Genomic DNA, 27,114 nt, shown 5'->3' with positions numbered 1-27,114 from the left:
CCTGCAGCTGACACCTCTGAAACAGCGAAGTACATTTCATTTATTGCATGCAGCTGATTCATGTAGCGCTCCGTTATGCACCTATAAGTCATTTGTTCACTCTGTGGATAAAAACTGCATTAGTCACTGAAATGACGCAAATAGGTCAGAGATTTGAGTAACAAGAAGTGGCGTTTTATTCATTTATTGTCATTTTCTCTTTTATCTTATTTTCTGCTATAGTGATGCATTAGCCCTCAGAGAAGCTATCAATCAGGGGCTAATGGGTTGTAATTGCAGGCAGGCAGCCCCCCCCTTACACACACACACACACACGTACACACACACTATCACACACACACACACACACGTGCAGCGAGGCCTCTGGATAGCAGAATAATCACACATAGAGGACAGAATTGCTCGGAGACCCTGGGTGAACTGGGTGTGCACATTGAGGTAATTTCTCAGTCATTTTCCTATAGAAACCCATTACACTCCTCCTGCAGTGATGCCCTGCATTCATCACAGGGTTAATACAGTGAAGGGTTAAGACAAAGAGACAAGAAGGAAATAGAAAGAGAGATTTAGATGTTACTTGGGAGAAATTCTGTCTTGGTTTTTTGCACTACATAAAAAAAAAAGGGTAAAATCTTGGAGAATGTTTGTGCTCCTGGACCCAAAGTGAGCGTCGAAAGAAGAATATTTTTGTTTCCTGCGGCCCATTCCCCAAAGACGGCTGTCAGCTCCAGCCTTAGTTTCTCTTTCAAGGAGGCAGCCACCTGACGATGGTGTCTGATGATATCTCCACAGCTGTCCATGACAGTCAGTTGATCGCTGTCAAACGGCTGAGCCGACACACACACACACACACACGCACACACACGCACACACACACACACACAGTCAAACAGCCACAAACAAACAGCCGAAGATGATAAGACTGTGTTAGATTGTTGAGGGTTAAACTCTGAGAAATACAGCGTCTGCTTTGCTGCCTTTTTTTCTCCCGGGACGCCTTATATTGTTTGTCAGAGAAGTGGAATGGAAATCCCCTGCGAGGCAGGATTCACACCTCGGCTTTCTCATCTGTGCAGACTTAAAAGACAGCACACACTTAAAAACAACTTCTTATCTTATGCTAGCTGCTCAGGGGAGTGACAGTGCTTTGGATTCAAAGCACCAAAGCTGGTCTTGTGTTGTGTTTGGTCTGTTGAACGTTACATGCAACTCACAGTGCATTAAATAATCTTTTGAAGTCCTCACTAATTTAATGCCGTTTTTGACAGCAACCGAGAGGCACACATCTAACATCTAGAAAGGCTTGCAAATAAGGCTCTCTGCAAATGAGACAGTTTTTCTGCAGGCTCAGGTTACTGCGGATACAAACAGAATGTTCTAGCAGAGGGGTTGATCCAGGCCTTTTCTTTTGCTTGGGTGGCTCACCTGAGGCACTGACTTGTGCACCAGTTGGCATGCCGTGAAGTTAATAATCTTGTTTGCCTTTGTAGGTCATGGAGAGGCATATTTTTTAATTTCAGTCTCTTACTTATTCAGCTCAAATCCTCACAGGCGTCTTAACTAAACAGACGGTGGACTGACACTGACATGAAAAAAAAAAAAAAGCTACTTGCAGCCTGTTGCAACACAGCCCATATAGAAGATTTAAACATAACCCTCTGACAAGGCAAAAAGCCAATCAAGATTTAGAGTTGGCACCTGGAGTGGCCAAGAGACCAAAAGTGCAATCCAAACATTTGTCATAGCTCTTATTTACAATGTGACGGCTGCAAGCTTGGAGGTGCAGAAGAGGAAGGTGATAATGCCTAAAATGAGTGGCCAATGTTTGGCTGATATGCAACCTCAGACAAAAGACATTTTCCATCATGACTCGCTGAAACTGAGCAGTTTTCCTTCCAACTGGACAAGTCATAAAAATTATAATGTTTGTGTGTTGAGACAAAAAAGAGCTCTGCAGTCATATAAGTCCACTTGGCATCTTTTCATTTTTAGTTCGACTTCCAAACCCCAAAAACAAGCATGATGAAAGGTTCTTTTTAACAAACTTGATCAGGTGGTTATTTTTGCTGGCAGCTAGTTTGAGTTAGCACTATGCTAACCTATCAGTGGTCTCCTGCTCTCCTGTCCTGAGTCACTTTGGCTCTTATGTATTCCAATCTGCTGGGAAACAAATCTAACTAGTTCAGTTGTTGATGATGTTATAAACTGTATTAGAGCTTATTTGGTTTACAGAGAAGACGATTATGTCATATAATTGAAGAGCTGTTACTGTTGAGCAGGTTGTTGCCTTCATTTAAAGAGAAATGCAACTCTTAAACTGAGTCTCACATTTTGTACAATACCTTAAAGTTTAAGATGCTACAGAGGTAGAAAGTCAAAAAACAAATATTCAGAACCAGCTCTGAACAGTAACATCTAACTAAAAGAGATGATAGTTCGTTTGTTCTTTATCACTTTGCAGTCTTAATGTGAATGTGAGGAGTGTGTCACTACAGCTTTTTTCCTCTTTGAACTGGCTAATTGTATTCATCATCTACAACAAAATCTAGCAAACAGCGGACCAGCACATGTTTAGTTTTTGGTGTGACATGAAGGCATTTAATCTAAATGTGTGATTTATGATGATGATTTAACATTGAACAAATAACATCAGTAACAAGCATCTCTCTTTGTTCCATAATAAAAGCACACACACACAGACTTTATGCAATATCTTGAGCAGTGTTTATTGATGAAAAGTAACTGAGGTGTAAATCCCAGCAGTGTTTTTTTTTCTGTTGATATCAGATCACAATCAGCAGTCATTTATTGTCAGAAAGGCATTTATAAATTGGACTCTATTTTCGGTGTTCAGAAAAGCATTTCTGGAGATGTTCCTTCAAAGTATGACTGTGTTTTCTGTACCAGTGATATGAATGGGCTGTGATGTGTCCGGTTAATACGTCGACATATCATTGAGCTCTACAGCAACATCGTACATTCAGTGATTCTGATGCAAACCCCTTCAGACAGGAGAAGTTGTTAATTAGGCTCGTGACTGTCAGTGTCTGTGCACAGAATGTGATCTCCATGAGGATTTTAATCAAATTCATGAGTTCATTTGTTCACACGTACACACACACACGCACACAGTCCCATTATTCCTCCATCGTGCATCCCTGACTTTGCTCATTTTCCTGCCGCCACCCAATCTTCAAAACTCTGCAGGCATTTAGAGCCAGCAGCTGCACATGATAACTGATAGGGAAAAGGAGCAGTTATGAATGTCATTTGAAGAGACTGCTCGCTGAGTGAGCGAGACAGACAGAGAGAGAGAGAGAGAGAGAGAGAGAGAGAGAGGAGGGTGGGTGGCGAAGGAAAGCTGATTGAAGGTCTTAATGCTACATTTTTAGGACCAATTTGAGGATGTTTCCCCCCCTGGGAGTGTCACTCACGAGCTCTCAGGGAAAAGCCTCAGAGCGGAGACCGTCGGCACATCTGGGACTTGGAAATCACAGAGACGAGATCACTATACATCCCCTGTAGGAAACCTAAACGTTCCCCTCCCTCTCCACATCTCTCTCTCTTTTCCCCTCAGAAGATTTCCAAAAGCCGGATTTTCCTTCTTCTTCCCCCTCCCAGGTTTTCCCCATGAAGACGGCCATAATTAAAGGGACCGGTTGGAGAGGCTGGAGGCTTGGAGGAGGGGTCTACGGCTGCTCTCCAACTCATTACCAGATGTTTAAAGGTCACACACTTTCTTTTATGCACACATCCACACGTACAGTGAGAAGTTTTGAGGAGACAAAAAAGGCAGATACATTCATGTGGACTGATTCTGAAGTGTTGATAGTGCGTAGTCATTCAGTTTAAAGTGAAAGTGAAGAGACGGAGGGAAAAAAAAAAAAGAACACTGTGATGATGATCTTCCACAGCTCTGTCCAGCACACACGACAAAACTTAAAATAAGACAGCACCACTTTGTCTGTCAGGTCCATGATCTCTTCTCTCAACGGCAGAGAGTGCTGTGCATCCCCCAGGAAACTCATATCACCTCTCAGGCAGCAAGGCGTTAAAGGTTAAGCTCCCAGGTAATAAGATAATCTGACTTTATCAGAAGGAAACATAAAACTTCCTCCCGCTTGTCAAGGAAACAACAAAAGGACGAGAATGTCCCTTCTCACAATCTGACGAGGAAACGTGCGGAGCTGTATCATGATGCCAGTCGTTTGTCATGTGAACACATTCTTCCCTCTGTTTTGCAACGACACTCGCTGTGACCCTTTATACGTCAAGAATCGCTCATGCAAGGATATAGTATTGCTAAATATTTGCAACTGCTGATATAAATGGAAACATTCATGTCATTGTTTGGGAATGAATTTGAAGAAAACTTAAAAGGACTGCTAATTCCTTATGACTCCCATTTGTAGGTGAACCCACAGAGGTTCTGGATTCATGTTCAGCCATGAGATACACACACATATATATCATCTGATATTCACACAAATATTCCATTGTGAGAACACAGAAACATTTTTTAAAGTCTTATGAATGAATCTCCAGTTTGCATTTGACCCTCAGTCAGAGTCTGCACGTAGTCAGACTGGTTGCCTCCAACCCTGATGTGACCCGCTGCCCACAAAGACGCCTGGAAGTATGCCAAGTCAGAAGCAGACTTGAACCTGAAGGAGCTCCAGACCAGCACAGGGCCTGATGATTGTTCGCTGTGAATGAAGCCGCCTCTTCACTGCCTGTGTGTCCTCAGCTCAGATTCACGAGACACTCGGTGCTGCAACAAACGTTCTGGTAAGGCAGTGTCCCACGATGCAACACATGAAAGGATCGCGTGAGAAATCCTTCCTAAGAGAGTGAAACTAGAAGCAGAGACTGTTGAGAGACAGGGCAGCAAACAGTCTAAGAATCCGGCAGAAGGATCCTGAACTTTGCTGAGCTGACATGAGCAAAGACCAGCCAAACTCTCTGCAGCCTCCACCTCAGGACTGTTTCCGAAAGGTGAAAATGTCCCGGGTTTTGGAGCCTTTCTTGCCCTCTGACGGCGGCGTGGGGGTGGGGTTTGGTGAGGACAAGGGCGTGGATGACGGGGAGGGTGAGGTGGGCTGGGGGGTGGAGGTGCCTCCATAGGGGCAGCTCTGTGAGTCTGGGTGCTCGCCTGAACACTCCACTGCGGGGATATAGCGGCTGTCCCACATCCCCGGGCCGCACAGCTTACAAAGGTCATGTAGACTGCAGGGGATTCTGGGTAGGAGGCGGAACTGGTAGAGAAGGCTGCGAGCCTAGAGGAAGGAAAAAAGATGAACTAAAATGTTCAAAAGAGAAAAAGAAACTGACGAGAAGAAAAGTCATGGACTGCAAAAACAGTACTAACTTGCCAAGCATAAAGAGTTAAAACATTCAAATAAGTCACCGCCCTTGGCTTCATTTTAAACTAAAAACATGCCAAGGTCAACACGGAAGAGAGTGGCTTTAAGCTAAAAGCCAGCCTGCACAATTTCAGGCAACAGCAGAAGGAGTTACACCTGCTGAATGCTAACATGAACACACTGCCTGTGGTTGCAGCAGAACAAACAAAGCATCCATAAACATGAGGATGTAGGCACAAGCTCAGTAGCGGGGATGCAGATCATAAATCCTCTGCATGGCGCTGCAGCGTCCCATTAAGCATCCCAAGGCCTCTGCGGGCAGGTTACAGTGAGCAGGAGCTGCTTCGCTGCAGCAGTACCGCTTTAAATTAAAAGTAATGCGGCAGTGTGTGGAGGAATTCTTGTAGGCGTCGTCATAAATCACAGATTATTTATCACATGCGAAGGTGTGATTTAGGTGTGCAGCGCAAAGGTTCAGAGTTTCTAAATGAAAAGGCCGCAGCCTCGTGTAAAGAGCACTTTGTGGGATACCTTGCGGAGCACCAGCTCTCCATTCATGTGCATGGAGAGGTTGCTGAAGTGGAGCAGCATTTGGTCAGTGGCGAGCTGCTGCTCTGTCACATCCTCGCCGTACAGAACGATGATGGCCACACACAGGAACAGGTGGAAGTAATCAGTCTATAAAGAGAGGGGAAGCACTTAAGTGTTGAAACACACAGGAAGACAAATCAAGCTCACACATAAAGAGAACCACTTGAAGGTTATTGCTAAACAAGAAAGTCATGTTTTTATTTGATATCTAAGCATTACATCTGATCATTTAAGTTCAAGTATCTAAGTATTATATCTGATGCATCCCACTCTCAGATATCACGCTGAGTTTCTTCTTGTTTGTGACATTTAACCGTCTTCACCGAGGTTTCCCTGCGAGGCCTCTGCCCTCGCCACCTGCAGCTGAAGATGTTGACATCGAGCCGGCGCTCTGAACAGGTGATGGGTGAGACAAAGTTCATGTCTGGCTGAGCGAGTAGATATGCAAAGCGCTTTGACACCAGGAGTGGAGGTTGTGAGAGGACATGATGTGCCATTTTGAGATAATACTGAAGCTCAAGCGTCTAAAGATCGCCTCTTACAGCGTCCATCTTTGGGACACTGCTTTAATGCCCTGCAGTGTATTGTGGATGCAGAATTCATTCTGAAAATAAAGATCAGTCTTTGAATCCAGTTCCTACATGTGGCGTACCCTGCTGACAGTTTTCTCCACTCCAAATTCTACTAAATATTAAATCTTTACTGAAAGAATCTTTAATCCCTGATGAATTAAACATTAAACTCATCCAAAACCAAGATGTAATATGACATTTTACAAGTATTTAGGAGGATTACAATTGTCTGTGGTGACAGGATTTAAGGGAATAACATGGATTTTACTGCACAGAATTTAAACATTAACATTGCTGCTTGCCTCCAGGAAAAAGCAGAGCAGAATATGGTGCTACATCGACACGGCGTCATACGCCTCCGTGCACTCATTTATGCAAAGTTGTTCCTAGAAGCCTGCGTATGCAAAAGGAGCCGCTCAGACGTTGCCCTGACCTGGTAGTGTGCCCAGCAGGCCTCCCACATGCGGAGAGCCTCGGTGTCGGGGAACTCTCTCTTGAAGCAGAGCAGGATCCAGCGGTGGCAGAAGAGCAGCTGGAGGCCGTCCTCCCCCAGCAGGGTCAGGTGCTGGTGGAAGCGGGGCAGCATGAGGCGCAACAGCTCCCGCAGGTACATCTGAGGGCCGGTCAGAGAGGGAACACTGTGTTACAAACACAAACCGGCATTTTCTAATCATGTGCTACGGGATGCTGCTTTCTGCACGCTTGTACAACTACGTTTACCGGAAGCACTCATCTATATTGTTTCTTGAATGCATGTACAAACTGAAGGTATAACGTAAGCTGTGCGTCATCTATGAAGCACAGATTTATTTAGTAAACCACAATGAAGAAAACATGAAGTTTTGAAAATCAGTTCCTCCTCGCTATCAGAATCAGATCCTTAAATCACTTCAAATCTCATATTTCACAGTGATTTAAAATCCAGCTGTCATGGAGACATTGAAGATGAAATCCAAAGCTGTTTTCAAAATGTCTGGAAGATTTCAAGCAGGACGATCCTCAGTCCTTCCTAGCTTGTCTGCTCTCACTGAGGGAGACTTCCCCTGTCTTATGGGTGCAACATTTATATGTCCGGACATGCAGCTCGGCTCAATCATTTTGGGAAAAAAAAAATCTGAGAAGCACAATAGCGGGCAGTCATAGTGTTGGATGAGGATTGTTTGTTTGAAAGATGATGACAGAAAGAGCTTTAAATTCTCTACACTGCACAGCAAACAAACAAAGGTGTGCATTCACGTTAGGCTTTGTTTCACAAACGGATAGACAAAGACCCAACCCTGAGTTGTGGAGGAGGTTTAGGAACTTTCCCAACAATGGAGTGTCTTTCTATGCGTCTCCAAACGTCCTACCAGCTGCCTCTCCATGTCTTCATCCCGAGGTGAGCTGATGAAGATGGTGTTCTCCATGAGGCCGACGAAGCACCAGAAGGTGTCGCTTTCATCCTGGATCTCGGTGAGCAGGGGGGCCACGAGGTCAGACATGCCCTGGCAGTATCCCATGTCTGGATTAAACACTGCGTAGTTGAGCAGAATCCTCCTGTGGAGAGGACAAATGAACGTCCATGATGTTGCAACGTCTCAGCAGAAAACACGATGAACGCACTGCTTGAGACATGAAGAAAGACCAAGAAAACCAAACACTGATTAATCCAACATGTGTTTCAGTATTGCTGGCTATGCCCTGCTTCAGCTGTTGCTATGCCAACTCCTCTGGTTACCAGGGAGCTAATTAATAATTGTTCTTATTTTGTGTATGGGTAATACTTTGAGGAAGTCTTCCCTGGTGGGCCTCATGCATTAGTAAGGAGAGTGTAAACAAAGGAAAAAGCCCTGAGGACATTAGAATTCTTCCAAGCGTGATTTATCTTTGGGCCTTACGATCTATCTTTATCTGTTTTATTTTAGAGACGGCACAGAGGGTAGAGTAGGAAACCGGGCACACGGTGGGGAATGACATGCTGAAAAAGAGGCTGAGGATCGGAGAAGAACTCTGGCCGCCAACTTCAAGGACTATGGCCTGTGAACACGCTCCTGGAAACAAACCACTAGATCCACCAGCGTGTGATCACGTGTGTTTGTCTGAATCCCGTACGGTCATTTAAAGGGACCTAAAGAATTCGACACAACGTGTCAAGGTCAAACAGAAAACAGGGAATGAATGAGGAGATTTTAAAAGATGTGGTTTGATATGTGGAAGATAAATCAAACCAGACGGATTATTTATTTGGAAAATCTAATCCAGCATTTTAACACACCTGCAATAACAGATAATGGATGAATGTTTAAAAAAACAGGGTGGAGACTATGCCTCCTCATGGAACCAAACTAAACCGTTTTATAGAGTGGCAGGAGATGGGTACAGTCTACAGACTCTGCACAGTGTTGGGTTATGTGATCCCTGCATGCTGTCCAGGACATGTTGTAGAAAACTGCACACAAGAGACAATACGAGGTAGAAACACTCCACTCGCAGCTGCAGAGAAGATCGGAGAACGAAGAACAGCAGGGCAATAAACAAGTGGAGCAAACCTGCCAATCAAAGCTGACATTCACAGACAGGAGAGTTTAGAGTTGTGCTTGGGAATCAACAGTAATGTTTCTAAGGTGTAACCTTGTGCAGCCAATGGTGGGACCTGTGACCTCGAGGGCCAATCTGACTTGTCAGCAACTGATGCATCAAATCACAAAAAATGACTGTCCATCACAGACGATATCGTCCTGATGGAGAATTGAACTTGTGTGGAAAATGAAGGAAGAACATTTTACAAAAGGTTTGGAGATATGGTCAACATAAAGAAGGACATAGCCCTTCTTTTGTCCTCCTCCCTCCATCCTTTACTGCATTAAGTCTTTAATTTTGACATCACATTAAAGCCTTGTTCGATGTTTAAAAAGAGGACAGAACGTGTTGGAGGAGGTGGGCTATGCAGAGGTGTTTGTCTCGAAAATTAAAGATAAAAATGATAAGAAGAAGACGCGCTCTTATTAAATGACCCAGAGAAAGTTATCAGTGTCATATCTGTTCAACAGATGTGAGATAGGTGCAGCGCTGCTATCGTCCTGTGCTACAAGCAGCACAGGACATAATACCTCGACAAATAGCAGGAGCCTGGATGAGAGTCACTAAACTAATATGCTATTTAAATCCTCCTGCTCCTCGTTTAGAAAGCCATTAGCTCTGAGTATGCATCAAAAGTGCTCAGACGGCTTAGTCAGAGTCAATAAAGCATGAAACTCATTTGCAGCTCCCCCAGGGTTCAGAATATGAAATGAAACGCCCGTGCGTTGAGCTGAGGAGTGGGAGCGATGAGGGTGGATCGAGAGAAGGTGACGGACGGAGACAAAGATCTGAATCAAGAAGAGAGCTAATCTGACCTCATGATCTCCACGTTGGGGTTGTTCTCTCCTCTGAAGAACAGGTTGCTTCGGTCCGTTCTCACCACGTCTTTATCCACCGTGAACTGCACCTTTCTCCAGAACTCGCTGTGCTCCTCCGGGCTCATGGACAATCTAAAATCACAGAGAGTTAGATCCATGCAACTCCTGCCTCATGAATTATTAAAGTGGTTTAAAAAGCTTCGGTGGAGGGGGGGGGGGGGGACCAGGGCAAAAGAGTTTAAGAAAGTTTTAAGTGCACGATCTCGAGGGAAATCAAGGGAATTTGGATACAAAGTAAAGCCTTATCAAATCATCTTTACCTCAAATGTTACCCTTGAGCAAAACAATAATGGTAAGCTGCAAATGAACTCAAAATGTGGGGGGTGGGCGAGCGGTGGACTGAAGGGGTATTTCACCAGTAAGCGTCCCGCTGAGGATAATACCAGGACCATAAAACCCCTAAATGTAAGCCACTGTATTAGCAATGTACTCTGTGTATGGCACTAATGTACTCAAGTCCTAACAAGCAGAGGGGATTTAATTAACACTGTTTGTTTTCCATGCAGCCCCACCAGGAATAATGAGCGCACACCTGATGCAACGCCAGGCAACTGTTTGGTTTCAGAAGAGTGTTTGTGCGCTTTGACCCATCCACAGCCACCTCTCTCTCTCTCTCTCTCTCTCTCTCTCAGGAGTTCAGTGCATGTTTTCATCACTTTAATGTCTGAGGCTTGATATGGTCAATCACAACTATAACTGTAGTAACAAAGGAACTTTGTAATTCAAAATTTGTTTCTGTTAAGACTTTTTACAATACAAGAATCTTAAACTTTACATTCAGTTAAAATCAAACAATTTCCATGCCTGTTTCGATGCCACGGCAACAAAGAAATGAAAATCCTAGACACTCAATATTGGGTAATTTTGTGTTTGTTTACATTCCTGTAAGCTCCTGCTGCTGGGCGGTATTAAAGGACTTGGTTTGGGATAGGAGGCTGGATAGTTTAAGTCCAGATATCTCTGCGGCTCTTGCGCTTGTTTCGGCGAGCACAAGCTAACAGCTTGCTCGTACTCGTCTGTTTGCCAGCGACTTGTTTTTAGAGGGAAAAAAACAGATAGTGCCCTCTGCTGTTTAAAACAAGAAGAGTATTTCCCCCCCAAAAAAGTCATATCAATTTAAATTGTCCATAACTGTGTAGATTTTTTTAAATCGTTACATCCTTGTCTATGAAGGTAGAAATAACTTCCCTCATCCTGCTCCTGTTTCACTTTTGATTGAAGTAATTCAGACTTTTGCTGGCTTGTTACCCCTGCAGTGCTGTCACTTGCAGCTGCTCAGCGATCCCAGCTGAGGGAAGGACACATGGTTAGGAGACGAGGAACGCCACCACAGACGTGTATCCTTGCTCCTAATGATCAACTAGTGGCCCTGGAGTCAGCTCTAGTCAAATGGTCTTTAAAGGAATCCACATCAGAGTCAGAACAAGGACACTAATTACCCGACTTCCATGGAACCGCCTGATGTACTCAAAATGTTAATAGGCCATGCACATGAAACCTGTCCAATTATTATATTCATTACAGGCAGAGTCGAACGACGTGTGAAAATATGAGCACACTCAACCTTTTGGTTATTGAGACAAATAAAGACTCAGGGATGTGTGATCATGTGTGTGTGTGTGTGTGTGTGTGTGTGTGTGTGTGTATGTGTTTCCCCCTCTCCTTCTGACGAGAGAATATTATCTGATAAGCGTTGACATGTTTTTTCTCTAGAGACCTTTTATTTCACACCCGGCACCTCCCCTTAACACTTCCCTGATTGTGCCTATTGATTGCTCAGCCTGCTATGAGAAGACGCAGCAGACTCACACACGCCTTAACATCTGACTGACTGAGTCGACACTGCAGCTGCGTGACACTTTAGCTGCTGTTTGAGGGCGTGAGGAGTGCTGTCTTTTTTTTCTCTCTCAAAATCTAACTTCTTTAACGTTGTGTAAAAAATCCTTACATGGCATGGCTGATATCACTATCGTGCAGGAATCCCCCCAGTTCTCTCACATACATGCACATGTGTTTCTCTCTCTCTACGCCGCCCACCTCCTCTGCTGGACCTCGTGATAGTGGGTGCGCTTTTGCAGTCTCCAGGCCTCCCTCTCCTGAGATGAGGAGTCATAGCTGTAGTAGTGCAGCAGGAAGGGCCACACCTCGCCACGGATGGATGGGTCGATACCACCGAAGAAGATGGCCTGGCGGGGAGCGGGAGGAAAGTAAACACACTGAGCTCAAAGGGGCAAACAAAGGGCAAACAGTGGCTTCTGATAGATAACAGTGAGAACAAACTGCATGCAAGGCCGGCTGCACAACACGATCAAAATGTGGGATTCATTATCATAATAACGATTTGAAGTGTGATAACAGATTAAATATCCTGAGGTAAGACGTGACGCACAGAAAGTAGCGGACAAAACAACAGTTCGTTGTATGACACTATAATGAGAATATTTGCCTTTATATCGATGCTACGTGTAGACCAGCGGTATGACAACATCAACAAAAGAGCGAAGAACAACAACCTGACAAACAGAAAACATAATGCAGCCGATGAATCGTAGCGCTCCTGTGCAGACATTCAACACGTTTCTCAGGTGTTTTCTGCAAGCGTGGAAGTCCTGCATGATATGAGACATGCTTCAACAGCTACATACATAGATATCAATAGAGTGTGCTTCAGATAGTCAACATAAAAAAAAAACCCAGAATCAGGAATGAGTTCATGTGGGAAACAGAGTGCAGTAATGAATTTAGTGGTTACACTTTCTAATAATCTAATGAAGCATGTAACATGGAGATATAATGTGAACTGAGGAGGGCTGTGTGGACCAAGACCAGGTCCACCTAATCCCGCTCCTCATTATGGTCTGGGTCTACCATCAGATCAAAGATGTATAGATTTAAAACTCACATTAGAGAGTGTTACTTAAAGACACTTTAACGTATGATGTCTTTAAATCTTTTTTTTAAAACATCTTTACTTAAGTTTGTTTCTAGGTTGTTGTTTTTTTAACTTAAATTGCAAAGACACTATATACAGAGATACAGATTTGATGAAACAGTGTTTCATCAAATATTGTCAGAAAGTAAACTGCAGTAGATGTGTAATCTCAGGAGTGTTGCAAAACGCTGCAAAACTCCAAAGAAACACAAACATTACACAACGAGCATGTCCAGTAAGAGCTGCTCTCCAGGGTTCATGCGTTTGTGTGCTTAGCTGCAAGAACATCTTGTCATAGTGTAACTGCAACTGAGTCATTTCTAGAAGATTTGAAACCTTTAAATGAGTCAAAAGCAGATATTTAAGATGACTCAGCGGTGCAGAGAATCAACCCTGTGATTATGTACAGAGCTGATGATTCAAACAGTAAGTTAAACAATGTGGCATGACTTTCAGAATGACTCAAGTGGTGGGTTTGTGTTTCCGAGCTGAACTGATTGAAAGGCCTGGCTGTGAGGACAGCAGCAGGTGAGACGCAGAGATATTATCGTCTGAAATGACTCCACACACCTTGCGGAGCTTGTACTCCTCCTCCACCTGGCCGCTGTGGTTCAGGTGACGTAGCCAGGTGGTAACATCCAGCCGCCGGTAAAGCTTCTCCTCCGGGTGCGTCTCAGCAGACGGCAGGGTGGGCCGCTGGATGGAAAACTGCATGCAGGACTTCTCAACTGACACCTGACAACAAAGAGAGAGAATTTTAAAAAAAGAAGGAGAAAACCAGGAAAGACAAGCAGATAAACCTTCAGCTTCTTGATACAACCACAGCATGCTGACCTGGTCTTTGAGCTGAGTCTCCCTGCAGCACTTCCACTGTTGAAAGACCTCGGACAGCTTGTCCAGGCCGGCGTGATGGAAGTGGAGGATCTTATACTGGCTCTCTCTGCTGGCTATCACCAGCTGGCCACTGGTGCATGCCTCATCACTGCAAAAGCACAAACGACACACAATCTAAATGTCTACATACTGTACATAGTAAATTCACATATGTACATTCACCCTTTGTGCGCTGTATGTGTAACTTTACCAGCTCTTTTTCCTGCCTTGAAGCCCTGAAGTAAAGACACCAGGGTGAACTGATGCTCGAACACAAACGCGACATAAAGTGAAACAGTGTGATCTCCTACACTATCATGTCTCCTGTCTGTCAGGGTGTGCTTCTCCATTCATTTGTTGATATTATGAATATGGAGAACTATACTGAGCATTGAGGTAAAAAGAAAAAAAACTGTCTTCATAGCATCAGACTCAGTCCGACACTTCCTTCCCTTTTACATTATGACTTCATGTCTTGTTTCCTGAGATGGTGAACAAGGAACTCAGAAACATTTCAGAGGAAGCCTGCCTGAAATACTCAAGATATTTTCAGGAGTGCATGTGTGAAAACTGCTAACAAAACAGACTTCTAGAAGCCAGGAGAGCCGCTGCGCTCAGTTAGAAGAGTTTCTATGCTCCGCCATTGAAAATGTGGATAAAAGGAGGTTTCTGACTGTGCTAGTCTGGAAAGACAATCTTATATTTCTGAAGACAAGTGGGAAAACTTTGTTTAGCTCTGGGAACCATAAATGAACATCATAAACGCTGGGAGTGCAGGCTTCATCTGAAAGGAAATAGTAAAAAAAAGAAGGGGAATATTAAATGTCTTCCTTGTTTCTATGCTCACGCATGTTCCATCATAAATCCAACTGATCCTGTCCTGAAACCTGAAACACACCGGGACACTTAGAGACAGAATCAAGACTCCCGGCTGACCTGAAGAAAAGTCTCAGTGACCTCATGTGACCCAGGTCCACCCTGAAAACACCACACAGCTGCTCCAGAGCCAACACCTTCTGCTGCTCCTCCCACCTCACGCCCTGTGACTGTCCGCTGCACTCAGAGGGGGCGTGGCTGTCCAGGCTGGAGGCGGAGCTTACAGAGTGGGTCATGGCCTCTTCGCACAGCTCCCTGAAAACAAAAAATATCAAAAGAAAATTATGAAGCAGTTTCGACCAGAGACATTTGTCAGTGTGCTTCAGGAAACATCACATTACCGGGGCAGGACTCCTACAAAAGAAAAAAAAAAAGTGTTTCTTGCCCCTCATATTCAGATGCAAAGTCGTTATTTTCCTTCTTAATGTGTAAAATATATATTTAATTTCAAGTGGCCATCATGAGTTTGTGGAGTGACGTCTGTGCAGATACACTCAGCTCTGCCCGCATGTTTTGTGTTTCAATACAGTTCCACCGAAAAGGCTGAGAATGTGAGAAAACACACACCCACACACACACACACACACACACACCCACACACACACACACACACACAGAACTCTGTACACACACAAATCACACAGTCCAATTTCCCCTGTCATTCCCCCCTGGCCAGCACGTTGTTCCCGGCACTGAAACCTGAGCTGAGGGTTCCTCTGCTGCAGGAGGAGACACACTACACATAAACGGACAAAGACACACACACACACGCACGCACGCACGCACGCACGCACGCACGCACGCACGCACGCACGCACGCACACATGTGACAGTACAGAAATCCAACACATACACATCCTGAACAACAGCGAAGACATATTTTTAAAATGTAATTACATCATTGGCTACCATGTTTAATGTCTCCCTCTCTTTAAACACACAAACACAGACCCCCATGAACACACACACACACACACAAGTGAATGGACCATAGCTAATGACCATAATGCACTGTCAAACACGTCTGGAGACATGCTTATGCAGGGAAACAGACCTACATTGAAATGCGTTAAACCCGCTGACATTTGAGAAGTAGACGACTAAATGAAGTTCATTTCCTGCCACGTCACCTTCAAAATGCTGATTTTGTATTAAGGTTAACTAAAACCATTAAACCAAAGGTTGTCCTTATTATAAACACATTTTTATTAAACCTCACATATAAAAAAAAGCTGTTTCTCCCTCTGCTTTGAACAAACAACTGAAAAGTATTCACTGTAAACCAATAATTCACCAGAACAAATATTTTCCATTTAGAAAGATTTTTAACAAATGAAGACAAGCGACGTGTTGGTACTGGTCACATAACAGGCTAGCCAACTGTAATCTATTACACCCAGCATCAATCATGTCAGGCTAATCATTTCCTCGTCAGCAGATGGGAAAATAACAAGGCTGATCAATCCAAGCTGCAGCGTTTCCTCCTCTATCTGTTGATTTACTGCTCGCTGTCTCATGTATCACGCCACAAAGCAGGCTGTGGAATAAAAGCAGGCCGGGCGAGAGGCACACAGAGCTCTGGTTAGGTAATCTGAAAAGCAGTAGGAGCTCTTTTAAAGGACTACTGTACTCGTTTCTCACGGCTCCAACGACTGTCAAGCGATGGGTGTTGACAAGGCCTGCCAGACTTTTTACAGAAAACATTTCCTTCTTTCTTTGCTACGCTGTACATGTGCTTGCAAAAGCATTGTGGAGTGTTTTTCCGCATAGTGCAAAAGCTCTGGAAAAACATGGCGGGGAAGCACATGACACTTGGCATCGAGGCACGGATTGTCTGCTGTGCTGCATCCAAGCAGAAACTCGATGATTGATCTACAGCGTCTGTGAGCGTCAGCAGCCTGCGTCTGCTCACCAACAAAGCCTCAAACTGTACAGAGATGTATTATGTAAACAAGCTGTTTTGATGGAGTCAGGCTGCTGCACGTCCCACCAGGCCAGACTTAGATCAAACTGCCCTCAGGCCCTTCATAACACCTCTCCCTACATGCACAGGGACACTTTACCCCAGAGGGAGAGGTGCTGCCAGGTCACCCTGAGAACCAGAACCAAGCACTACAGGCCTCCAGGGACTCCCAGGCCCCTTCAGATAATCCCTGCAGGGAGCTGAGAGATGAGGGAGAGAAAAAAAAGGGGGGGGGCTGTGCAGAGTCCGCAGGCACACACTGGAAAATGGTCAGCACAGTGAGAAAGTAAAAGCAAACATCAACAGAGTGAACTTATTTGAAAGTTGCGTGGTAAAACATCCTGAGAAGAAAACGTGGAATTCACCTTTTCAGGAGTTTCATGATACAAAACCTTTTTTTTTTAACCTTCAAAATATTGCAAAAAAAATCTGACCGTTTCAAAACGATGCAAGAAAAAACCAGTCCGTGCATCTGTGAGTTCAAGGTTGGTTTATTACCCGAACCTTTCTGCTCAGTCAGGCTGCTCTGGTAAGTCTTTAAGTCTCTGGTTTAAAACGCTGAAGCACCTGCACTGACAAGATCTCGGAAAAGAAATGACTTGACTCCATTTTCCAGACGTAGTGCGCTCACAGAGCCGTGTTACCAAACACGAACATGACCCTCTCAGAGGGAAGGCCTGCGTGTGGTAGCCACAGTCTCTGAAAGCAGTACGGGCGGTAGATCCTTCAGTTTCCAGGCTCCAGTGACGATCCGGGGGGAAAACACACTCTGGGTTTAAAGCTCTCCTTTTTTATAACAAATAAAGATTTCATATATGTACAAGAGTCATGACCACATCCTGAATCGTTCTGGCTTAGCTGCATGTGTGGACAAAAACAGCTGAAGTTTGGCCTTTGTTTTGAATGTTGCAGAGGTGTAATGAGGGGATGAAGCGATCACTCCTCTGTACCGTCTTCAGAGGAAGTAAGAGAGGCGAGCCGTGATCAGCTGAGGCAGCTGGGGGAGAGCGTGCGTGATGTGTGTGCGTGCACGTCTGACTCTGTGTGTGTGTGTGTGTACGTGGAGCTCCCACTGTGCCGTGCTCCTAAAGTCTGTAAAGAGCTTTTGATAATATTTTAAAAGTGATTTTTTTTTGTACGCGCTGGTCAGCAGGCATTTCTTCGTTTTAATCCAAATTTATTGAATTCTCGAAAATCTTGAAATTTTCTCTCCTTCACAACAATGTGGAGACACATTTAGAGATTCGATCAGAACAGATTCTCTTCATTGTCCCTCAAGGGAAAAGGAGAGAGAGAGAGAGAGAGAGAGAGAGAGAGAGAGAGAGAGAGAGAGAGCGTTTTTAACTTGAGAGTGTGTTAAAGCCTCACTACGTTGGAGACCACTTAGCGAAGTTATTATCACTTTAATTCTGCTAATAAAGGCTCGCTGAAGTAAAGCACGTTGACAGTTGACGGGCGGTTTAATAAACTAGACTTTAATTTGAAAGAAACTTGTAAAGAAGCTGGACAGAGATTGCTGTGGATTCCTCTCCCACCGCTCTCCTCCTCCTCCCCTCCTTTCATCCGCTCTCGCTCTCCCATACGCCGTTCTTTTCTCTTTGAATGATTCCAAGTGACATGTTTCCAGTTCCTGGCCCCTTAACAGTGTCAATTAAAGCGAGAGAGAGAGAAAGAGAGATTGAGTGGGTTCCAGGGTTTTGGCTGCTGCTCCGCTCTCTTCAGCGCTCTAATCCGGAGAGCTGACATTCAGCCCAGCACAACAACCCCGGGAGCACTGGGAATCAAAGGGCTTCACACAGACTTTGGTTAGAGGAAGGGAGGGGGGAAGATATTTGAGAGGTGGGCAACACCGAAAGAAACAATATTGGGGAAAAACAGAGTGAATGAGAGAGAGGAAAAGGATGCAGTGGAAAGAATGGACTGATAGTGGAAAGAAGAGCGAGGCTAGGACTGATTCAAGCGCCGGGCTTTTGAGAAAGACTCGAGCAGTGAGTGTAGCACGGAGGAGCCGAAGGAAGAGGAGGACAGAGTAAAGGTTAGAAGCTGTGAAGCTGAGAGAGCTGCCAAGTCACACACTGACTGCACTTACAGCAAGCTGGGGTCTGAGAGCGGTTAAAAAGGCCTGAACACACACTGACAGGCTCCTCTCACTCCCTCTGACTCGCACATTCTGGGCAACATGTCAGGCCAAATAACTGCGTGAGGAAACGACCACGAAGGGAATCTTAAAGGCGAAACAGCCATGAGGTCCGAAAAGGCATGGCAGTCGCTGTCCAGATGGCTCGCTTGATTGAAGAAAGAGTCTCTGGAAGCTGTGGGGTTTTGGGTTTGGGGGATTTAGGGACTCATTTCAGGGCCATCTGTGGGTTTATAAAACATTTAGATTCAGAGCTGTTTTTAATCAGCAGACCCATTTTCACTCGATGTGGTTTTCACACCTCCTGCTGAAGTCCTCGACCTGCTTTCAGTCCCAGGAGACGCTCAGTGTTTGTGCAGTGAGCCACCATGAGGCCTCAGAGCGTCCCTCACACTCCCCTCATGCAATCAATTCTTTTCTGTTTGGCTCCACCTTGTGGCAGCTTTAGGTAACAGAAAACAAAAATCCAAATTAACCTCAGCTTGGTTCCTAAACTTAGTCTGGATCGGATTATTAAACAGAACAAACTTGATTATGTCCCTGTACATGTACACAATCCAAACAGTGTCCAGGATGCTGATGTTCAGGTTCTCTACTGACAAAGACATTCAGAGACCTGGAGAAGGTGTTTAAAAGCCACAACATTCAGGTAACATATACCATATATTTAGTTGACATGAACCATAACCGTAACGAAAAAACCAGGAAATATAAATGAACGTAAGGAACTCTGGGAGTATTTAAAAAACTGATTGATGATTTAAGTTACTGTTAGCTTTAGTCTAAAGAAAAGATTTTTGCCTTTATTTGATAACACAGCGGACAGAGTAGAAAATCAGGAGAGAGAGAGACAGAGAGAGTGCAGCAAAGGAGCCACAGGTCGGACTTCAACCCGGGTCGTCTACTTGGAGGGCTATAGTCTCTGTACATGGGACACAATCTAACCACTAGGCCATCTGAACCGTCCACTCTACCACTGAGCCACACTACAGTATACGGGTGCAGTATAGCTGTTTGTCAAGAGGCTGTGGGGTTGAGACTCTTTGCTGACACAATGAACTGAACTCACGTTTCAAAGCCTCTCACTCACCTGCTTTCACTGTCCAGGAAAACCGAGCCGCTGCTTTCACAGAGAGCCTCGCTGACGGGCGACAGGCAGAAGGGCGAGGAGAAAGTGTCCGAGTCTGAGCCCATGGTACTGTCCCGACTCACTTCGTCCGACAGCTCGTCACCCTCCTCCGTCGTCGAGGGCAACGGCTGCTGGTGTGAGGAGGGATCTGCTCCTGCCTCCACCAGAAGGCTGTGGCTCTCTGCAGAGGTGCTACTGCTAATGTTTCTCTCCTCGTCATCGTCTTCCTCCTGGGCTGCAGGCGGCCGCGAGTGAGGCCTGGAGAGGGTTTTATCATCAGTGTAGTGTGAAATGTCGACACAGGGCTGAACACGTCTCTATCAGACATATAAATCTTCATACCGAATAGCCACAGAGGAACATTATTACTGGAGATTCACATACCGTCGGCCTCTGCGGCGTGCGTTCCTGCGTACAGGGGAGCTCTCCGGCGTGATGTAGCGCAGCGCCTCCTCATCCTGCTTCTGGATGCGGGAGTTGGGCACCCAGGTCAGAATCAGAGTGGTGCCCAGGCTCTCGTCTTTCTCCGTGTGCACACACAGGTAGCCTGCAGGGGGCAGCAGAAAGCCAGCCAGCATCAGTCAGGAGTAATAAGTGGGGGGAAAAAAATAGGAAACATGAGAGGCAATGACAAGAGTTTTTGAAAGAAGCAAACTAAAGACAAACATGACAGCAGAGAAAAAGACACAAAGAGGTGACGACACAGCGAGGGGAACCACAGAGGTGAGTAATGTCAACAGGATGCAACAAACGGAAAGACAGAAAACAGAAATCCTGTTTGTGCTCATACCAGGAAAAGATTCAAATCTAAACACGCCAATCTTTTTAAAGCATAGTGGCCAAAGTCATTTCAGCCTGTTTTAAACCCTACGGTTAGACTTTAAAGGAACAATACATAAGAAATCTCCTGAATTAGATCATAAAATGATCTTATGTTGAAGTGCTAGCTTCTCTGACAACAGCGCAGCAGCCAGTATGTTTCCCTCTAACTTTAGATTCTGCTCCTTGAATGCTCTGATTTTGTTTGGACCAGAGAAGGTCGGCGGTATATACTATGTGTAATATGTGCTTTTACTTTGAGTTTTAAGCTGCTAGGCTAACGGCACACTGAAATATATTTGCAGTGTGTTTCACTTTTTCACAGGTGAAGGACAGAACAGGTACGTTAGTATTTGTGTACCTGTGATGTGAGCTCATGAAGTATAAACAAATATACACTTCCTCAAACATAAAAGAAGACTCAAAATATATTCAAAGTATATATTCTGTCAGGAAAGAGGCAGTACCTGGGTGGTGTTCTGCCAGGCCGGGCAGGGGCTCTGCAGGGTGCACACAAACATTATTTTTGGAGAAGATGATCTCGCCATCCAGGCCCGAGCGCAACAAGGTGCCCCCCGCCCCCGGATTAAAGGTCAGGAGGTCGGAGGCTTTGGAGGAGGCGCGCCGCAGGAGCCGACCCAGAGACATCTCCTCAGGCAGCGGGACTCTGGGCCCATCCTCTGCAAGGAGAAGAGGGAGCTGTAAGTCAGAGGAGCGCATGGCAGGACGTGATCGAGATGAACGCTTCAGAGACGACTCTGGACTGGTCGACAGTTACTCTCAGGGCTGACGCAGAGAGAGAACAAACATTAAAGACATGAGAATCTCCCAGTGTCTCACACGAAACTAAATAAAACTGAATCTAAATAAACCGCTGTAAACATATTTGTATCCTTAAAGTGTATATTGATGTCTCTTTAAGACGAAAAAACACAAAGGACACTAAAAGCCATAATTTCTATTCGGTCATTTTGAACGTCTGAAGTTGCCGTTTTGGGGAACGTGTCGGATAAAGAGAAAAAACTGTTTCACAGAGCTGAAACAACATTTTTTTTTTTTTCATCATTTCCAAGATTCTTAATAAGTGACACATTTGACTGTTGCTTTTATACAAACAGGACAAAATCAGCTCAGGTTTAAGACGTACTGCTTTGACCACAGGGGGCGCCAAATACACAAACCAAAAGTTTCATACAGCCAAAATGCAGTGGTGATTCTATAGTCTGTTGGAGGCTCTCCAACCAGCGTTCAAGACCATAATGTCTGCCAATGTCCTAAAAACTTATTATTCTTCCCTCTTTGATTCCGATTTCTTTTTCTCTCTTATAGACAGATATTTCCTCTTCATTTTCTTATTCTTTCAGGAATAATGCATGCAATGCTCAGCAGGACACTGAGAGTGACTGCTGTCAGATGGGGCCCCCTCAGGGAGGTTTCCTACTGTCATTGCAAAATGTGCACGTTTGGGCCGTTGCTTTGGTTTACAAGACGCTAGCCCTCAGGCGCCCCCTCCAGGCCTGACTTTTCCGTTGATAAGCAGCACCTCTGCCTAAACGAGAGCTTCTGTTGGGATTTTGAGGCACGTTTATCTCGTTTATTCTGAAAAATCAAAGCATTGTTTTTTTTTTCAATGAATACATGTCATAATTCTTGGATAACTATCTTTTTTAATTCAGAAAAACGGAGCTGGTATTTCTCACTTCAAAAACAAGAGAGTGAAAGACAAGTGAATATTTGAAGGACAGTATCACACGCGTTCCTCTATACTGCAGTGTCCTTACTGCAGGATCCCCTCTCCCCTCAGCACTTCCACCTGCACTTGTACTGACTCAGACTCTGTGGACACTGTACCTCTGTGTGACTAAACCTGTCCCACCTTGTGTCAACAAAGCATATCAAACAGACTTGAGCAAACAGCCTTCACCCCATCCGTGTGAAACAGCAGGCACTTATCAGAGGCCGACAGATGTCATAAACATCAGGCTCGGCTCGTCACAGCACCCGTGTTTAACTTCTAGTTAAACGTGACATCAGAGAGCAACTCTGAGAAGAGCTCAAAGTAAAGCTGCTCTTTAGATGTTTTGGAGGCAGTCCTTCCTGAAGAGGCTCAGAGGGATCCTCCTTTCAGGATTAAAAAAAACACAAAAGCAATAATAGTCAAAGTTTTGTTCTGCTCCTTTTCAAACCCTACCCGTCGGATGAATGAGTGTACTCTACATGATCTCATTCATGTGTCTTCTGTTACCTTTACATCGGGTGTCTTTATCTCCCTTTCTGTGTGCAGTGTTGTTTTCTTGGTAGCCAAAAGCGGACACATCCTCCCCACTCCATCTGAGGAATGTTTCCTCCTTTTTCCTCTGAACAACTTGTTTACCTCCTAATGATGAAGCAGGCACCCCATTTCCTGATGCCAGGCCTCACACAGGAAGTCTGCTGGCATGCAAGCCGGAGAAGAAATCTGTAGAGAGACTGACTGAAGGCCAACGTTTGGCAAGCACTTGTAAATATTGTGGAGTGGGGATTCTTTTATCCACACAGTGGGACCTACATGTCTCTCTAAAGGTGCTGCTGTTTGGGGTACATGTCAATAATCGGGGGACGACGACATTAAGTAACTGTCATCTTTTTTTAGATTAATTGTTCAGACGAGAAGAACGTGAGAAACATTCTGAGAGCCAATAGTGACGCTTGCTGTGTCCAATTAATCGTCACAATCTCCAATGTTTACCACTTAAGAATTTCACAGATCAATTAAGAAGCAATACAACAAGGCGTATAATCCTGTTTGTGCTCACACAGAAGAAAAGGGAGGATATACGGAGGAGGATAATCCTGTTCTCCTGCAAAGTGTAGTGTGATAACTCAACAGATTTCTCTGCAAATTTGACTCATCGGCGCCTCACTGAGCCGTGTATGAGATGTAGAAGAGAACATGTGGACTGTTCAACATTTCACACATAAATACAGCAGAAATCCAGTCTATCCTCAGAATGAATGTCTCTCCGAGTCTTCAACGAGTGAGAGGGCAGAGTCCCCTCAGCTGTACTGTTGTCGTGTTTACATGGACGGGACGGCCTCGTGTGTGAAGCTGTTTCAGTCCAGGACAAGAGAGAAGAAGAATAACGTGTTTTTTTTTTTTTTTACAGTTTTGTCTGCTGCTTAAATATGGTACGTTCTAATTGATAACTCCTTTGAGTGAACGCGATTGAAGAGGGGTTGGAGGTGTGCTGCTGGAGGAGAGCGGAGGCCAAACAGCAGTTTGTTTTGGTCTATCGCTGGTGGCTCGAGTGCGACTCCTGCTGGACCAAAAAGTCGCACGTTCTTCCTTGAAGTGGCCAAAGAAGAAGAAGAAGAAGAAGACAAACAAATAAAAGAGAGAAATGCATTCTCCAATATTAATTTAAATCTCTATATCAACGTTTGGCCTGTTGTTTTTTGTTTTGGGGTTATAAAGGGGTTTCACTGTTTTGAAAATCATCACATTCAGTTTTCATCGACATTTCACTTTTTCTTTTTCTTTTAAACAGAAGGACAAAGAATTAGCTTCCATGCAAACACTCGTCCACACATGAGCCACATACAGCCACAACATCAGCGGTCACTGGGCTATTTGCATGCTAACCGCTTCTTATAGAGCTGAACTAATCCACTTGTAAATAAGCAAGAGTGGACTCGCGGTGTGTGTGACTCCGCATTCATGCACAAACTCTGAGAACATGCTACTTCCACATCATGTGCCTATAATGACAGGCTGTGGTCTTCAACATGACACACATCTGCTTGCAGCAAAAAATCAGCAACAACACTGGCTGACTGCCGTGTGACCATGCTGTGGTTATTTCAGTCTGTGTGTGATTACAGGGTCGGGCTATAGGAGTCGTTCAGTCTGGCCGTCCTCACACTCCTCTCTCCTCGCTTCATTTTTTATGCTGTCAACACCTCGCCATGCCGCTCACACGCCGCCTCTCCTCTCTGACCTTTCAATCTTTTATCAAATGACTCACATCCTAAACCCCGTCTGGTCTCCCTGTGACCTGCAGATCACATACAACTGACAAAATCCTCATGCATGGCACGCCAAAAAAAAAAAGAAGATATATTAGAAACCAACACCTTGAAAATGTAGCCCCCAGTGTGGAAAAGCTCCAAACTCTCAGATGTCTCAGCTTCACACCTCAGGGCGACATTAATTAAGCTGTCACACTGACGTTTGAATAGTGAAGCCAATTCTTTCCAAACAGCCCTTTACCTAGTCGACACTGTAAACTGACGTGTCCTCGGGCTGTGAAAAGGAGACACGACTGAAGAAGCCTGAAAAACAAGGTTCATGTGGACAATATCCAGGCTGGTGACATTATGGGGAAACTTTAAACACGTCAGAGTCTGTGCAGAAATGTAGGCTATAGAAAAGACACAGATTCAAGGATATTAAACACATGGATCTTTTAGGCTTCAGATCTTAAAGTGAAATACTTTTGGCATGCCTGAGGACTCACACGCCTGTTTCATACATCTCTCAAGATAAGCAATTGAACACACAAACCTGCAAAAACACCTGATTCTGACCGGTGTGATCCAGATGTATATCAGTGATTTAAATAAAGAAATTAAAGCGTGATTTCAAACACCTGTTCTGGAAAAACATTGGTTAGATTTTCGGCACTTAAAGAGCAGAGTCTGGTGGATTTATGATTGTATTGGTTGATATTAGCTTAAGTCTGATATATTAATATCAGCATAGAAACCAGAGACATGCTTTTAGTCCAAAGGGATTGCGACGCCGTGCTCAACAATGTGCAAACAAGTTCATTTGTTCAACTTTGAAATGTCTCAGATTACCTCGAACAGAATTTAAAATTCTAGACATCTTTGTTCAATTAATGTCAAATGTGTACATGATCACAACTCTTGTTGCCACTGTTAAATCCACACGTTACCAATCTATCTGCAAACGTTCATCCACATTTTTTTCTATATGCAATAAAAAATAAAGGTATAAGCATCCCGATGGGGTTAGTTCACTTCCTTTTAAAGGCAGTGCTTAAATGAAACTACTTTAGTCCAGGATTGTCACAATATCAGCGTTTTAAAAATCTAACTATATTGATGTCTGCTTTGACACTACAGCAATAAAGTCCAAAAGACCACTATTATGAAAGATCTTGTTTTAAATTGATTGAGGCTAAGTCCTGCATGCTGTCTAAATATATGCAATCTCTATTTATCAGTCTTTTTTTTTTTTAACCAAAACCTGCAGAGAGATAAAGAGAGAACGCAGCGGTGCTTCATATATGTCTGTTTCAAAAAGATGCAGGAGTTCAGTTCATGTCTCTCGCAGCACTGTTCAGAGATGCTACTCAAACAAAACAGACAAGTACTTTGCATATCTATTTCTTATTTCTTACAAGTTTTAATGTGACAAATTGCAAACAAACTCCTGCACACTGCACAGTGACATTTTGGTATGAAATCATTGCTTTGTGAAATTTAGAGTGTAGTTTCGTTTCCATTTTTCATAACTGAAAAGGAAAAGGACTTTAGGACTTCTATTTCTTTAAGTATTAAAACAAATATCGATATTACTGATTTTACAAGAATCATATCAGAGTTCAAATTCGGGTATCTTGGCAACCCTGTCATAATAATAGTGAATGAGTTGGTGAAATCTAAGACAGTCAAACGAGCAGATGTGTAGCAGGTGGTCTCTTCCTGTCCTGAGAGTGTCTCAGAGGCGTGCCATCATGTCGGGGACTCCATCATCAGCCTCCTCACGGTCAGCCTGACAGGAGGACAGCTGAGAAGATGGGACAAGGCTTTTGCAACCACAGCACAATTTACACACACAAACACACCCAGGCTCTGTAGTACTATCTATCTGTGTTATAGCTAGCCTGAGCACGGACTCTATTTGTACCACCTCGAGCATAAATATTTTAGTGTAGCTTCCAAGACCACGGCCGAAATCCTCCGCTGGTTACATTTAACGGCGTCCACGTTTGCAGGCAACTTCAAAGTTTGTTCAACATCAGCGACAGCTACAAATTACACCGATTTAACCGGTGGAACAGGATGAATGCATCCTGCTTCTTGATTGTGTGGCATACACCTGTTCAAGCGGGAGAAAATGAATGAATAGCAAGCAGCATGAAGAGGGAAAAAGGGGGGCCAAGCGGCTCACCTTCAGTCCCGCAGCAGGAGTCTACTGCAGCCCGTGGAGGACGTCCATGTCACCGAGCAGGCAGCCGGGGAACCGAGCAGCACGCGCCGGCGGCCTTTCACCTCCTTTCTCCCGTTTTTTTAACCCAGCTGTCAGGAGCTGTGGTCTTGTTTGTATCCCTGTGTTGATCTCCGACAGTGACACTTCACGTTTGGCTGCTGCTTTCTACAGCAAAAGTACACTTCCGGTTTTTACTTTCAAAGTA

The 27,114-nt window shown here is 44.5% G+C and overlaps 2 protein-coding genes across 2 annotated transcripts in view; one reads left to right on the top strand and one right to left on the bottom strand.

The window, feature by feature from the left end:
- grid2ipa (glutamate receptor, ionotropic, delta 2 (Grid2) interacting protein, a) overlaps positions 1 to 27,114 on the top strand; it is a 198,286-nt gene that overhangs the window by 122,815 nt on the left and 48,357 nt on the right. The window lies entirely within an intron of this gene.
- On the bottom strand, positions 3,484 to 27,110 carry tbc1d16 (TBC1 domain family, member 16). Its single transcript, XM_079365943.1, has 13 exons — positions 26,871 to 27,110; positions 21,160 to 21,372; positions 20,258 to 20,420; positions 19,835 to 20,131; positions 14,705 to 14,899; positions 13,730 to 13,877; positions 13,466 to 13,630; positions 12,001 to 12,149; positions 9,901 to 10,035; positions 7,876 to 8,062; positions 6,960 to 7,139; positions 5,895 to 6,041; positions 3,484 to 5,276 (listed from the first exon to the last, which is right to left on the bottom strand). Exons 2-13 carry the CDS (start codon positions 21,338 to 21,340, stop codon positions 4,977 to 4,979), a joined length of 2,247 nt encoding a protein of 748 aa, XP_079222069.1. The 5' UTR covers positions 21,341 to 21,372; positions 26,871 to 27,110; the 3' UTR covers positions 3,484 to 4,976.

This window comes from Symphodus melops (genome assembly GCF_947650265.1).
Source record: "Symphodus melops genome assembly, chromosome: 17".
Lineage (NCBI taxonomy): Eukaryota > Metazoa > Chordata > Actinopteri > Labriformes > Labridae > Symphodus > Symphodus melops.
This window is presented reverse-complemented; position numbering and strand designations above follow the sequence as displayed.